This window comes from Astatotilapia calliptera, chromosome 18, assembly GCF_900246225.1.
Source record: "Astatotilapia calliptera chromosome 18, fAstCal1.2, whole genome shotgun sequence".
Lineage (NCBI taxonomy): Eukaryota > Metazoa > Chordata > Actinopteri > Cichliformes > Cichlidae > Astatotilapia > Astatotilapia calliptera.
Genome location: NC_039319.1, coordinates 10,526,223 through 10,542,053, shown reverse-complemented (window position 1 = coordinate 10,542,053; position 15,831 = coordinate 10,526,223). Strand labels below are relative to the sequence as shown.

General features: G+C 41.2%; 1 protein-coding gene across 16 annotated transcripts in view; it reads left to right on the top strand.

The window, feature by feature from the left end:
- The first annotated feature begins 219 nt into the window (after positions 1-219).
- LOC113009891 (protein 4.1) overlaps positions 220-15,831 on the top strand; it is a 45,552-nt gene continuing 29,940 nt past the window's right edge. For 3 of the 16 annotated variants that reach the window (XM_026148470.1, XM_026148472.1, XM_026148473.1), the window contains exons 1-3: positions 227-450; positions 7,489-7,685; positions 11,140-11,283. In XM_026148470.1, the coding sequence (XP_026004255.1) occupies positions 7,500-7,685; positions 11,140-11,283 (330 nt within the window). In that variant the 5' untranslated portion in view covers positions 227-450; positions 7,489-7,499. Of the gene's footprint in view, positions 451-7,488; positions 7,686-11,139; positions 11,284-15,831 lie in introns of all 16 variants that reach the window. The other 13 variants (XM_026148478.1, XM_026148481.1, XM_026148479.1 and 10 more) reach the window with 11 other exon arrangements.

Sequence of the window (15,831 nt, the reverse complement as noted above, 5' to 3'; positions counted from 1 at the left end):
GTATCCTTTAGTCTTTTGCGCATGCATTATTTTCAAATTCATGGGTGGGACAGAAAATACCCTGCAGACTGTAGAACGGCCCACGGACACCTTTAAACTCAACAATCAGTTGAGCACATCATCCTTCCTTTGTTACATTCCTCCACTGATTGACTTTAATTTAATCTCATGTCCGTACATAGAGATGACTCTTAGTGTCGTTCGTCACTAAAACAACAAACCTCGTGCCATCAATTGCTGTGCGCGTGCGTGTATGTGTATTGGGAGGAGGGTGCTGCTAAAATAATGCCCCGGCTGTTCTGATATCCCACAATTCTACTCTCGGCTGCATAGTGGAGTTTGATAGGCTGGTGGAGAGGGGAACTGCAGCAGAGTAGCACCGCTGTCAGGAAACAGAAGCCCACTACGAATGCAACTCGCATAACCAGCTGAACGAGGACGCCGTGTCTGGTAATAAACCCATTTTCTTCGCTGCTTGTCGTTTGTACCATTACACCGAGGCTCACTTAGAGAAGATGCAAGTTTCGCTGCTTGAACGGCTCTTTGTGAGGTTTTGTCTCGTGCCACATTTTCGATCGCGTGCTCACAGCACCCGCAGCCGATGACAGATGATTAACATTAGAGTACAGTTTTACTGTATCTACTCAGGCGGAAAAAGTCTAGTGGACGTGGTTAACCGAGTCAGAAACGGGGGTCATATGGTTTTTCTTTCTTTTTTAATCCCACTGTGGTTTCACATTGTAACCATTCGGCGCGTAACACTGAAGCAGAAAATGTTGCTTTTTGCCGACTGAGCTGCCTGCAGCGGTGGTTAATCTGAAGCTAAAAGTCGGGGTATGCACGGATATTTTAAAGAAGCGCACCGCTTGAGGTGAAGCTGGCTAACGTGCTCAAGTTTCGGGGCCAGAAAGTGGGTGAAATTGGTGAAATGAGACGATACAGATGCTTGTCCGACCTTCAATCCCTCCCGTTTTTACATCAGTGAAGGAGAGCGCTGAGTCACTGGCAGGCAGTGTTACAATTTGCAGACAATTAATGGATTAAAACTGTCAGATTGTCCGAGGTTAAGACGACACACTTCGGTGTTTTTGATCTGCAGTGCGGTAGGCGTGGTTAGGAGCAGGATGACACGGTCTGGATCCTCTTTTAGCATCCTTACATCCTTGCTGCCACAGCATGCAATGGCTTGAGACTGATTTGACAATTTAATTAAGATGCACAGTAAGCTGCTGTTGCAGTAGCATTGAGAGGCAAGAACATTGTGGGCCTTGTAGGCAGGGATTCATAACTCGTTTACTGAGGCTGCACCTCTGTTTACAGCTTTAGTTTGCACAGTGACAATGGAGGAGGCAGTCTTTTCATTTCACTCAACAAAAACTGCTGAGACCATTGATTTTATATGAGGAAGACCCAAATTTATATTGGTCAGTATTGTTGAATCATGATTTTTGGCTTGTATTTATACATATATAAACCATAATTTGTCTCATATACTAAAGAATAAGATGCTCTGACATCTGTAGCTGTGATACAAATGGTGACTCTCATATCAAAGGCTACAAAGATGAGCAATGACCATTTGTAACTTTTTTCTACTTCTAAATGTCACTCATCAGTTATTTGTCCAACTGTGTTTGTGTGTATATATAATGTAAAAATGTCTAGACAGACAGGTGACTTGATTATAGCACTTTCATCATCAGGATTTTGTAACACAAAAATCACATGAATAGCTTTGTAATGATCTGATCATTACTAAAACATATTTTTAATAGTAAACCACATGACTATGGCTCTGCTAGCTCACTCAGACATCAGTGTATCTTTGTATTTTTTGTTGTTGTTGTTGTCTGTAACAGCTCATCAAGCTGGATTAGGTTGTAGAATTATGTTACCTTTATGTTCTAGTAGACACAATGCCATGTAGTGACTGCTCTTAATGGGAATGCACTGGTATTCCATCAGTATTTTTCAAGTTAGTCATTCTTGGCCTATTACTGTCCAGTGAGCATAAAACTAATTTAAAAACATAATGAGCAAATGTGCCTTCAAATTTACACAGTAAACAACGTAAACGGGGAAATAAAAGGTTTATTTTAACTTTTTTTTTTTTTTTTATTAGTGCCAGCAGGCATTATTAGTAATTAAGTCAGATTTACTGATTGTAAATCTCCTAAAATGCTTAATCCCTTCTGGTCCGTCTCGGCCACAGTATAAGAAGTTATTAGCTTCTCATCAATATACAGAGACTTAGTTCTAATCTTTTACATTAACAGGGGTTTTTCCCTTTGTCAACTAAGGCAGACAACTCAATCGAGAGCCACTAACTCCAACAAATCCTATCAGACAGATTGTGTTTGTGTTACCCTTTCACAGAAGTCATCCATGGCCTTAAGCAACTGCATGTTAACAATCCCGCGTTGATTGTGTCGCACGGTGTGCATAGTCAGAATGCAATAACAGTACCGGTAAGCTAGCTGTGTTGCCCACCGAATCATCGGAGGCCTCACTGCTAAAGACAGTAATGTAAACGCAGAAAGCCGACAGGATTTATGGCCGCCTCAGCAAAAATGCTCCCTGCTTGGAGTCACCTTCATGTGACCAGTCTACCTTCCCCAAATTCTGCTCTTGAGGTCTCACGTGTCGGCTAGATTTGTGAGGGTTCAACCAAAGGGCTTTTTAAAATTGACATCTGAAACGGCTGCTAAATTATATAATCAAATGTGCAAATACTATTTGATCAGATGTCACAAGGCCGTTTTCATGGAAGTCTCAGCGAAACCTTACAGGGATCATTTGAATGACTTGCACTCTTAAGCTGTAAACTGGCAATGGAGCGTACACACAGAAGCCATAAACCATCTGCCTCAGATGCTTGCTGAGTCTAAGATTTTACAATTTCACGCATTTATTGTCTTGCAGGACCTTTTACAGAGAGTTGTTTTTGGAATGTCTTTGCTGGCTCTTCAAATGAAACCCATGTTTTTAATTGTCAGAACTGTTGACATGCTCAAATTTTCCTACACCAGAGCAGGAGAACATTCAACCCAGTGTGGTATAAAACATCTGGGTCGTGTAAAATTCTTTACTCAAGTGCACGACTAAAATGCACAAAGCTATATGAAAATGTTGTAAGGAAGGTTTTCAACTCAACTTTTGATTAACTGGAAATGGCAATAATGACCTCTATTTCATTGTTGTCACCTTGTGTGATGTCCAATCAGGTTTTTGTGTTTCAGTAAACTCGGAAGTTTCCTGGGATGATGCTGGACAGCATTTTTGGCAGAAGTCTTGAAGGTTTAGGAAGTTCTAAAGCTGTGATTAATCTTTTTTTTTTTTTTTTTGATTAATCTGGTAATTGAATTTGTTAAGACAGCACTTGGCTTTTTATATATGGCGGTAATCTTTAGATGTCTTTTTGTGTCACAAGTACAGCACAAACCCAAAACAACATTTTTTTTAATTAATTAATTTTTTTTAGTAAAGTAAGAGGAGGTAGAGCTTTAAATAAAAATGTTTTAATTACTTAAGTTATTTATTTTGATAAATAACTATTTAAGTAATAAACTTAATTGATTTATCTACTAAATCTACTAAACCACAGACTTCTCCAAAAACATGTCAATAATTTTCTTAGTCAGGACAGTTGATGAGACTTTGGGGATCTGCAGGGGTGCCTAATTTGAATGTCCAGACCAGCTACGTGATATCTTGTTACAGCGGCTGGGTTTTGGTCTGCGACAGCTGTCGGCCCTGCGGCCATGCAAAATGGTCAGATCTTATTTGGCAGGCCTGCTCGGGATGGGCCTTGACGTGTCAAGCAACGCAGACTATTCCCCTCCATGTAACCTCCATAAGTCCCTGAGGGGTAATGATTGTGGGGGCAGGGGCGGCAGGGATGGGCCCAGCTGTGGTGTACTCTGGCTAATAGCACTCGGCACAGATGGCAGTCCCTCATCCTCCCATGTGTGTGCATGAGACTTAATGTGCACAGGCCCCTTTCCAGCAGTGTGCATTACAATCACACATGGCCCTTAAATGGAGGTCTGCATGCATGGGCAGTCCTACTACAGTATTTAGTGTCTGTGATCAATTATATAATAATGCAGCTACACACCGATAAAACCCTGGCTGCACTTTTAGGATGGATGTGAATATCCACTGCAGTGTACAACCCAACCATTGCAGCTCAGTGGGATTTTATTGGTCTGTCCAGTGACAGACAGCAGGTTTTATTAACTGTGGGCCTCTTTGGATTCACAGAAGGATGAAGCATGATAAAGCAGTATTAATGTTTCTTCAGAGGTGGGTGGTTTCTACTTGTCCTTCCTTGGAAGGCATAACACAGAGAGTATTAGCTTTTATCTTAAGGTGTGACTGAGGAGACTATATCTGCTTTCATCAGCTCACATTTGACCGTGAAGCTACTAATCCAAGAGGTAAATTTGATTATATCTTTGACACTAAGTGCTTTTTTTTTTCTTCTGTAAGTGCTGACTTCTACTTTTATTACTTCCAGAATTTACAGGGGGAACAAACAGATGTTTTAAAACTTCCCATTTTTATAATACGCTTCTGTTTTAGAGACGGTTCCCAGTCAACAAAATGTTTTGCATGTAACTGATTCTAGATCAAGTACATACATTAGTGAAGTTGAGGTGAGAGGATGAGCAGTAATTTAGTTGCTTTGTCAGCACATTGAGTTGTCTATTTCTGTCCTTATATACCTGTTAAAAGGTAAATCTTGTAAGTTTACTAGAGCCTTCAAAAAGACTTGAACTTGATAAAATGGCATTGAACCCTTTCTTTTCCAAACACACATTTTTGAAGTACTTTGGCTGAAACTTGTCTTCTATATTGGTACAATATTGGGCAGCTACTAGCAGAAATCCCAGGCAATACATGGCTTTCTTTCTGAATGCATAATTTATGTACCAGTCCATGGTGGAGGGCCACACACAGGACTACTGTGTAGGCTGTTGTGTTGCACTGTGAAGAGTGCCTGTCACCAGTGACTGAACTTATTCTTCCTCCATTTCTATGGTGCTAAGATGTTCCGTTCCACCACTCCTTCCATAGTTCCTTTTTCATAAAAGGATTAAGAAAGGCAAAGGTTAGCTACGCAGCCATCTTCTGTCAGCTGATTAGTGATCCGCGCCTCAACTCTGCCGCACATGACACAACAAAGTTGCAGCGAAAGAGGTTTTGACAGGATTTTTGCTTGAATTCAGCTCAGTGGTCTTTTACATTTCTCGTCTTCACTTGGAAAACATGGGTTGGAATTTGGACCTTGTGACTTTATTCGTTTATTCAAAGTGCTGCTGCTCAGGCTTTTAATCTTGATTAGGTCATCTTTATAGCCCTTTTTATGAGGTCTGAAGTTGAAAAGTGTTTGATCAGCACGTTGCATTCAGTGACCCTTAGAGCTTAGAATGCTCATGACTTTTTAGAAAGCATAGTTTCCACTGATTTGAGTCCATGAATTACTGTTGCTTTATATCAGCATCATTCTGATCCATTAAATGACCAACAACATGCTGGTTTGAAGTGTTTCTGCTACTTGGCAAAGTTTGAGTTTGCATTATTTTTGAACTGCTAGTTTGAAGCAATTCCATCAGGATTTAAGAGGAGTGCTCATTAGCAAAGATGAAATATTTTCTGGCATTCAAAAAGCAATTGCCTGTTTAAGTAAAGCATCGTTCTGCATTAGAATTAGCAGCTAATACCAAATGGCTTTGAATCAAGGGGCTGACAACACAACCTTGAGTCTATTCAGCTCAAAACTATTTTGAAGCTAAAAAGTGCAAGATGAACAACGCATCCGAGGCATGAGGTCATGTAGTCCAGCTGTTGATAATCTAGACGCATGGAGCTGGACGTGTTTGCCAAATTTAAATCTTTAAGGTTTTCAGAGATTTTTTTTTCCAGTCTGGTAAAATGTCTTGAAAGGCTTGTAACAATCAGATGTAATCAGTCATACCAAGTAGATGTTATCTTGTTTTAATGTGCTCAATGTTTGAGTTGCAGATGTTGCCATTTCTTAATGACTGTTTGATTATTTTGGGGATTGTCCCTAAGAAGTGTTGGTTTTGTTGATCCAGACAGTGCTGACCATGCCCACAGCTAGAAGTAGATCTTCCTTGGAATCTTCCATGCTTGCAGTAAACACAGCCCTATAAATAGAGCTCAGGGAAAAGCATACCAGCAGCAGAATGACAGGCATCCATACTACAAAACCCAGGCTCTGTGCAGCAGAGGCGCAGTATGCCGTTCCACACACAAACAGCCTCCAAACCCCACATCCCAGTGTCAAAGACTGTGGGTACAGTTAGCCTCCGGTGTGAGCTGTCCTTTCTGTCATTTTTGTTTGTCAAATCTAGCCATTAGATATATCCTCATTACCCAGCCTCAGGCCCTTGGGACCACATCCATCGCTGGTATGCTGCTATTCACAGAAGCAGAAGGTCATGCCATGAAAAACACGTACTGGTGCAGCTCAGACACTTTGGATTCCTGAGTGTAAACACTACAGAGAAACTGGGGGCTTGTACTTTAATACAGAGTTAATCAGCTGTTTTGTGTTGTTAAAGTAACTGCAGATAAGAAAAAGGCAGATTACTTTCTGCTTTCTCCAGTGAATTGCTGCTTTTCATTTAGTTTTCCTCTGTGGAATTAATATATTTAAGTTTGATTTTTTTTTTTTTTTTTTTTTTTTTTGATATTTGCTTCGAAAATGTAAAATATTTTCCAACTTCAAATTCCCAGAATTGTCTGAACAACAGGTAGGAAGCATAAAGTGATGTTTTTTTTGTCTTGTGCAAAAAATAGTGGAGCTCCACACTGGAGAGCTTGAGATGTTTGACATTTCCATCGGATTCATTCAAATATTTAATCAATTTAAATCGTTTTATTATGGTTTCTCACTTAATTTCCTCCTAATCAGCAAATTAGGCCAATTTAATTGATTTACACATGTAAATTTTTCACAGATGCTTTTATCAGAATGTGAAACAACTGCAGAAGTTCATAAATTATTTGATTAATAAACTGACAAAAGTAATTGGCAAATATATTCAGACATTTTCCTAGACTTATTTTTTCTCATATTTTAGAAACCAATTTATAAAAAAAATACTTGCAGAAATAGATATTTGTTACAGTTGCAGATATTATTTTAAATTTGTTTAATTCCCCTTAGTGAGCTTTGGATATATTGTAGAATTTGTTGACGTCATGGTACAAGCAGTCCAAGCCCTTAGCATTGTCAGCTACTGACACTACTGTGATTAGTTAAAAGGGGGACGTGAGTGCACCAAAGCCACTTGCATTCATGCCTATTCTGCTGTCAAACAATATCCACATCTCTGCATTTGCATCAGAGGGGAGCTTATCGTTAGACGGGCCCAAAAAGCGGCACTGCATCAATTCATAACAAGTCAGCTGACTCATCCACTTTTCCTCTTTACCCTCCATTTTCCTCCACTCCAGTGTGATTTACCATGACAACTGAATCAGGCGCCGACTCGGAGGCCAAGCAGCCACAGGAGAATAAGGAGACAGAAAAGGGGAAAGCAAAAGCGGCATCCCAACCCAGCCAGGTGGCAGCCGAGCCCGCCTTGCCTCAGAACCAACCGGAGCAGCTTCCAGCCGCCGTCGGACACAGTACCCCGGCCAGGAAAGAACAGGTCAGCCTCTTTGTAACCACATCCACCCACTGTCACTTCTTTTAAAAATGGAACATCCATCCATCGCATCCACCATAATTTTCCTTTAAACATACTTTTACTGAATTTAATATTAGGAAAAAAACAAAACAAACTTTGCCACTTTATTTAAGAATGATTCTTTTGTGGTGTAAACATTGTATAGATCCTTTTGAATTTGACAAAACATTACACACCATTCATCCCTCTTCTGAATGAATTGTGGCTTTGTGAGGAAAAAATGGAAATGAACGTGGGGAGGGGGAGAGAATGTGAAGACGTGACCTCAGTCCTCCATGGCGGTTACAACCATGCGTCAGATGCATTTGTTTGTTTTTGAGGAAAGCCTGGTGTTCAGTTAGAGCTTTATATATTAGAAATGGGAAGACGGATAGATCAAGAAACCTTCAATTGTGGATGCTTTGTTTTCAGGCTTTACAGCAACTAAGGCAGTTTGACAGATATAGTCACTGTCACTGATCGGCCACACGCACGGGCAGTTTGGTGAGGGATGATTTTAGTTGTTTTATTTTGCCGTCTTTGTGTTTTGCCTGTTTCACAGGTTTTCTAAATAACTTGTCTACATAACAGCAAGGATGCCACAGCCATCCTTGCTGTTATGTTGAATAACTTATGAATGTAGTTCAGTAGAAACCTGGCATTATTTGCAATCATCACAACAATCATTTGTTGTACTGACTGTTTTTTTACATCTCTCCCAATTTGCAACTTCCTGCAGCTGTGGGGACAATGATTGGAAGAATTTAGGGAACAACCTGGAATTAAACCCGTTGAGTTGAGTCTGAACTATGATGAAGACTTGGTGTATTTTAAAATGTATCCATAAGATTGCACACCACTTCGACGCATGAACATGTTTAAATGATTTTACATGTTTGACAAAGAAGCTGGACGAGTCTAAAACCAGAGAACAGTGATCTCTGGTAGTATAATATTATACCCTGTAGCCTATCCATGTTATATCTGATGAAGCCTGGGAAGCTACTGATGTTATCTGAGCACTAAGTGCTTGTCTTCAGGTTTTGGCCCAAACAGCCTTCTGGCTCACTATTTAATCGATCTACAGATTGAATTTCCAGTGCTTCCAAACTACAGAGGTTCAGTGTGAGGTAGATCCCTGCTTCTTCTCTAATTTATTACTTGAAAGAAAAACATTTTCACCAGCTGCACATGCTTGTAGATGTGGTCTCTTACTGTGGTAGTTAGTGGAAAATGTATATAAAAAGTTACATCTCAAACAACTTAACAGGTCACATTCCCAGTCTACATAGTGTTTGTGTTGCTTTAAACATCTAGGATGTGTTTACTCACTCAGAAAACTTTAAATCCATGTTCAATATTTATTTATTTTTTTGGTGACTTTGAACTTTGAACTTCTTAATATGTTGGAGCGTGTAACCATAGTTTGAATGTGCTCAGGCTCACAACCCCACTCATTCAGCAGGTTCTTATCATGATGTGGAAAGGAGAAGGATTTAAATGGTGCCTTTGTTGAAAAGAAGCTTACACGTGAATCATAACGGGCTGTAATGAGAGAGCAGCAGTCGCAGGGCGATGTGATGGATAAATTAATTATATACAATGCAGGGTAATGTGGTGAAACGGTGATGAAATAAATGACATGTTTTCATGTTAACAAAGTCTGACTTGTACAATATTTTGCATTGATGTTATTGATATCATTTGTCTACATTAAACACTTCTGTGGTAGCCAGATTTTAATTTCAGCTTTAGGCTTTACATGGGCGCAGCATTGCTTTCATTCAGATGCTAAAACTTGACTGTGTCTGCAATCTTTATAAAGCTATTTAGCGTTGCTAAAAGAGCAGCATATTCCCTTTGGCCTCAGTTGTCCTTAGGAATGGGGTTTTTAGTCATAAACCAAAAATCTTGGACTATTGATGGCGCTGGATTCAAAATACTGGGAATCCAATTACTACCCTGTCTTCCCAGGGTAATGCTTATTTGTGCTGCATTTCTCAGACATTAGTCAAGCACTTGGTGAGATATTTAAGATGTATACAGAGACTGGATATAAAAGATGGGTGTAATATGGCCAGCACAAACATGTGTTCTGAGAAACCGAGGACACTGCGTGCTCACACAGTAGTGACTCGTCAGTCCACAGCATAGCCATGTCCTAAAGCATTCCTGCTCCGTCATCTGCTTTTATCGAAATCGGGATCAGGAATTGAAGCAATTGAATGGGCAATTGTTACCATAAAGTGATTAGGAAAGCACCTGCTGGGATAATAAGGCAAGTGAGAAGTGGGATCATTATCTTACAGGTTTCTACCTGAGATTTCTTTTTTGCATATAGATGAGTCGCTCCCTGCTGGCCACTAGAGAAAATGCTAAGGCAGCTCCCTTTTGGCTTCACCTCTCAGGCTACAGTTTGTGGTTTGGTCCAAAGTGAACATTGCTATTCTCCTAGATCCAAGTAGCTCCAGGGGAATAGTTATACATATATATGATCTTCTTTTATAACTTGCAGTGTTGCCCACTGAGCTAATCGACCCCAGGATTCTTTCAAATTCACACAGCAACATTATGCACCCCTTGTTTTTCCACACTGAGGATGATCAGTGATGCACCATCAGTGTTAGAGCTGTGGGAATTGCCAGGAGCAAGACTGAGGGGAAATTGCACCAGTCTGACACAACACTGTCGGCCTTCCCTGCGAGGCACGTTCTCCAGCAGGGTGCACATGTAACTGTGATTTCATACATCTGTGGTGCCTGTTCTCACCAGTCATACGTCAAACAAATGGGGGGGGGGAGAATGTGTTTTGTGGTATTTCCTAGAAATGTTAACTTGACCTTTCATTCTTGTGTTCTTTAGAGTCATCTTATTCTGCTTCTATTGTTTAATACTACATCAAAATGAGTCTACGGGGAGAGTAGTCCACATGAGCTGCAGTAGATACTGCAGGAACAATGCAATGAAAATGGCTTGAAGAGCAAGATAAGAAATGTTCTTCATCAGAATAAAAGGGGGGAATTAAATTCACTGTATGTAAGAAAGAAAAATATCTCGAAGCAACGGCGTCTATTCAGCATAAAGTCAGTCAGCAAAGGCTTTGTTTTCAGCGAAGTGGAAAATTGGATTTTCTCTCCTTAAGACAAAATGGCGGTACACCCCTAGCTGTTCTCAGTGGGACCTGATTACACTCAGTCAGGGTCCCAGTGTCTATTTTTAGGTTTACATTAACGGTCATTTAGGTAAGGAAACTTCTCTTCTGGTGGACATTTAGAGACGTTAATGCCTCTATCCACAATTAGCATGACAAGGTAGAAGCAGCTCATTACTTTTAACAAGGAAATTCCACTCAGCTCTATCCCAAATGTAGAAAACTGTTATTGTAAATGTATTATTCTCATTATTTTTAAGTGACACATTTTCCTCTTTTTGCCAGGAGCAGCAGGAAGAGGATCTGGTATCCCACAGGTCATCCACCAGTCGTCTGTCTAGGTCTCCGCTGAGAGGAGTCAAGAAGGTGAAGATCATGCAGTGTAAAGTCACTCTGCTGGATGGCTTAGACTTCACGCTCAATGTAGAGGTGAGACGCTTTAAGTTTAACACAGAGTGGTGGTCATTTTAAATATTCTGTTTCCATCAGCTTCGTCACTACTTTAATATGTAAGAGACTCGAGCCACATGGAAACTGTTCAGGTCCAAAAAGAGAAGGCAAGAATCAAATCACTTTTATTGTCACATCACATGTGCAGGTACACTGGTACAGTACATGTGAGGGAAATTCTTGTGTGCGAGCTTCACAAGCAACAGAGGTGTGCAAAAATACAATAACATAAGAACAAGCAAAATATAAGAATGGCTAAATCTGAGAATTATATGAATAAATATATGTACAATATAAGAGTGTATGCATATTACTGAATGTGTATACTAAATATGTATATCTGTGTGTGTGTGTGTGTGTGTGTGTGTGTGTGTGTGTGTGTGTGTGTGTGCATATTTAAAAATTAAATGGAGTAAACACAAATAGAATATACAGAGGTTAGCAGTTGGATATTGTGCAAAACAAGGGGCATTACTGTACAGTATGGAGTGCATAATGTTGAAGTTCCAGTAGTGAAGCTGAGGTGTCTATGAAGTGTTCAGCAGTCTGATGGCCTGATGGAAGAAGCTGTCTCTCAGTCTGCTGGTACGGGACCGGATGCTGCAGAACCTCCTTCCTGATGGAAGTAGTCTGAACAGTTTATGGCTGGAATCCTTGATGATCCTTCCCGCTTTCCTCAGGCACCGCTTCCTGTAGATGTCCTGCAGGGAGGGAAGCTCACCTCCAATTATCCGTTCAGAGCACCGCACTACTCGCTGGAGAGCTTTGCGGTTGTAGGCGGTGCTGTTGCCATATCAGGTGGTGATGCATCCAGTGAGGATGCTCTCAATGGCACAGCGATAGAAGGTCCTGAGGATGCGGGGGCTCATGCCGAATCTTTTCAATCTCCTGAGAAAGAAGAGGCGCTGCTGCGCCTTCTTCACTGTTTTGTTTGTGTGTACTGACCACGTAAGATCCTCAGCCAGATGTACACCAAGGAACCGGAAGCTGCTCACTCTCTCCACAGCAGCGCCGTTGATGGTGAAGGGGGTGTGTACTTCTCTGCACCCCCGGAAGTCCACTATCAACTCCTTTGTCTTTGCGACGTTGAGGGTGAGATGGTTGTCTTGACACCAGTGAGTCAGGGCGCTGACCTCCTCCCTGTAAGCCGTCTCATCACTGTTGGTGATAAGACCCACCACTGTAGTGTCGTCCACAAACTTCACAATGATGTTGGAGTTGTTAGTGGCTGTGCAGTCGTAGGTGTAGAGTGAGTACAGGAGAGGGCTCAGTACACACCCCTGTGGAGCACCAGTGTTCAGTGTGATGGGGGATGAGGTGATGCTGCCCAGTCTGACCACTTGGCGTCTGTCAGACAGGAAGTTAAGGATCCAGCTGCAGAGGGAGCTGCTCAGTCCTAGATCCTGCAGTTTCCTGTCCAGCTTCGAGGGAACGATGGTATTGAATGCTGAGCTGTAATCTACAAACAGCATTCTCACATACGTGTCTCTCTTCTCCAGGTGCGAGAGGGCAGTATGTAGTGTCAGGGCTATGGCATCATCAGTGGACCTGTTGTGGCGGTATGCGAATTGTAGAGGGTCCAGTGAGTCGGGTAGTGCAGAGCAAACGAAGTCCCTGATCAGCTTCTCGAAGCATTTGCTCACGATGGGGGTCAGGGCTACAGGTCGCCAGTCGTTCAGTGAGGAGATGGTGGAGGATTTGGGTACAGGGACGATGGTGGCCATTTTGAAGCAGGCTGGGACTACAGACAGAGAGAGGGAAAGGTTGAAGATGTGTGTAAACACTCCGATCGCCTGGTGGGGACCAGAATCGGCTGATTTCTAGTGTTTTCAGCTCTGACTGCTGAATGGCTGGTTGGCTCCCTTTATGTCGTGTTTATATAAGAACTTGTTTATGAGCCCTGTTCCATCACATTTGTCAAGTAAAGTTATCTTTATTTTTCCTTCTGCATGTGAAATGCAGCTCATGGCGTTCCACTGCACTATTATTATTATTATTATTATTGTTATTATTATTATTACAGTTGAACGATGTGAGCAACCTTACGTATTGCTTTAATATATAAAACAAATGTTTCCTGTCAGGGCGTCAGTGATCATCAGTACTCACATGATTTGATAGCTTGTGCCAGTGGTCTTCTCCATTACCCAGAATTCATCTGTGTGTTACTTTTATGATCCCTGCACGTTGTATTAACAGAATAAAGCTGCTGTTTTGACGGCCCTGCTTAGAAGCAGTGATTTCACGCTTTTCTCTGCACACTCGCATTTGCATTGTCAAACTGTTTTATGGGATTTTGTTTTTCCTCCAAACCTTCTCTGGGTAGTCTGTAGGGGGGAACAAAATATTCATGTAATGGTTCTTAAATGTTCAGTTCTTACTTCAAAGCTCATCTGCTCTCCAGAAATAAACCCTTTGAGGAAAAGAGAGCCAACAATCAGTGGAAAAACATGTGTCTTTGTGTTGTAAATGTGAAACTCGGAACCCCACACTAGCCTAGAAGCATGGCTTTTATCATAATATAGGGAAATTAAATATGGAAATGGGATATTTTGGGAGGAGAAGAAATGGAGCATGAGTTGGTTGTTAATCATTATTAGCATGGCGGGGTGTGGATGGAGTCATTACTTTCAGAGCTCGATAATCTGTCAAAGAATTTTATTTATTTATTTGTCGGTTTGCTGTGTGGTTTTGACCAACTGTGTCAGACTGTTTTGAATTTCTCCATTTGTATTATCTTATTATTTCTGCTTTGTAAAGTTTTTCTAAAGCAGAACTGTTCGCTTGAGTGGGACCCTCTGATAAGCTGCAGTCTTTAAGTATCGAGTATTCAGGAATAACCTCACAACTAATAGAGCCTTTGAGGCAAATGCCTTTCTGTTGTAAATATGAGTTTAGCTCCACAGCCGAACAGCTGCTTTCTGCCCTTCAAACAGTCTTTCTTTCTGTCTGAGTGTCATTAATTCAGGAGTAAGTCTGACTTCTGAACTTATGTGACATTTGGCTCATGAAATATTTCTTCCATAGCAAAGTTGAGTCTTTTGTCAAAGTTAGGAAACTTTGTAGGATTCCCAAAACGTGTTCAGGCTGAAAAAGAGAAGCAGACCCTCCTCTGCAAATCTCCTTTAGTGGATTCCTCCCCACCAGGGGCTGGGATGGAGGGATTGGCTGGCTGGTTTGGGGCAATGGGGGCAATTGTTGGAGGGAATCGGTGTCATTGACACAGTGGGTTGGCATGATTACGAAGGCCCACTGTGCCACTGGAAGGACTTTTATTAAGGATGGTGACGTGGAAGTGGGGGATCAGTCCAGATTTGTTAACCTTAAGTCAGGAAAAGTTTTTTTTTTTTGTTTTAGTTTATGCTGAAAGAGCTACACATGGTCTAAAATATGAACACTTTAAGAAAACAAAGACATTTTTGAGAATTTTCAATTAAAAACATTTCATGTTTTATTGAAATGTTTAATAAATGTGTTACACAACCTGAAAAATTCAAAACATGACTCTGAAGCCTTCTTTCACAAATGGCAGGTAATTTAACCCTCGTGTGACCCTCGTGAAAAAAGGGACCCAAACGGGACCCTTTTTTCACGAGGGTCACACGAGGGGTAAAGGGGTATCTCACCCTGGGTGGCTGTAGCTCAGGTGGCAGAGCAGGTCAGAGCAGGTCAGCCACTAATCAGAAGGTCGGTGGTTCGATCCCAGGCTGCATCCTGGCTGCATGCCAAATATCCTTGGGCAAGATACTAACCCCATGTTTGCCTACTGGTGGTGGTCAGAGGGCCCGGTGGCGCCTGTGTCCGGCAGCCTCGCCTCTGTCAGTGCGCCCCAGGGCACCTGTGGCTACAATGTAGCTTGCCATCGCCAGTGTGTGAATGTGTGTGTGAATGGGTGAATGACTGAATGTAGTGTAAAGCGCTTTGGGGTCCTATGGACTAGAAAAGCGCTATACAAATGCAGGCCATTTACTAATTTACTGCTGCTAGGCAACGTGCCTTCTGTGTTATTACCAAACATGGCTCAAGCACCAAAACACAAACACAACTAAGCAGCATCTTTGGTTTTAGTTTGGCTTGGTTTGCTTGTAAATGGTTTAAAGTAAGCTTAATATTAAGAGATAAAGGTCTTTAAGCCAAAGCTGAGATAACCTTTACCACCAAGGGTTGTTGTTTTAGGTTTTTTCTGACTGAAGTCCACTCCTCCAGATTCACAGAAAACGTTATTGATGCTTTTCTTAAGCAAACTGATCTTGTGTGTGTAATCAGTAGGGTTACACCAGACAGCAGCAAGATGTGACCTAATCGTGTGCTTTCAAACATGTTACCTTATGAGATTTATTTATAATGTATCAGTACATTTGTTTATTTTAATTGAGTTTACTTCAGATTATTATGAATAGACAGTCAGTTATAAGGAGCTCACAAAAGAGAAAAATTGATAATTAAATAAAGTTTCTAATTTTAAATTCTTTTCTTTTTTCATCTTAATACTTAGTGTTTACTTATTGCATCCCATCTGCTTACTAT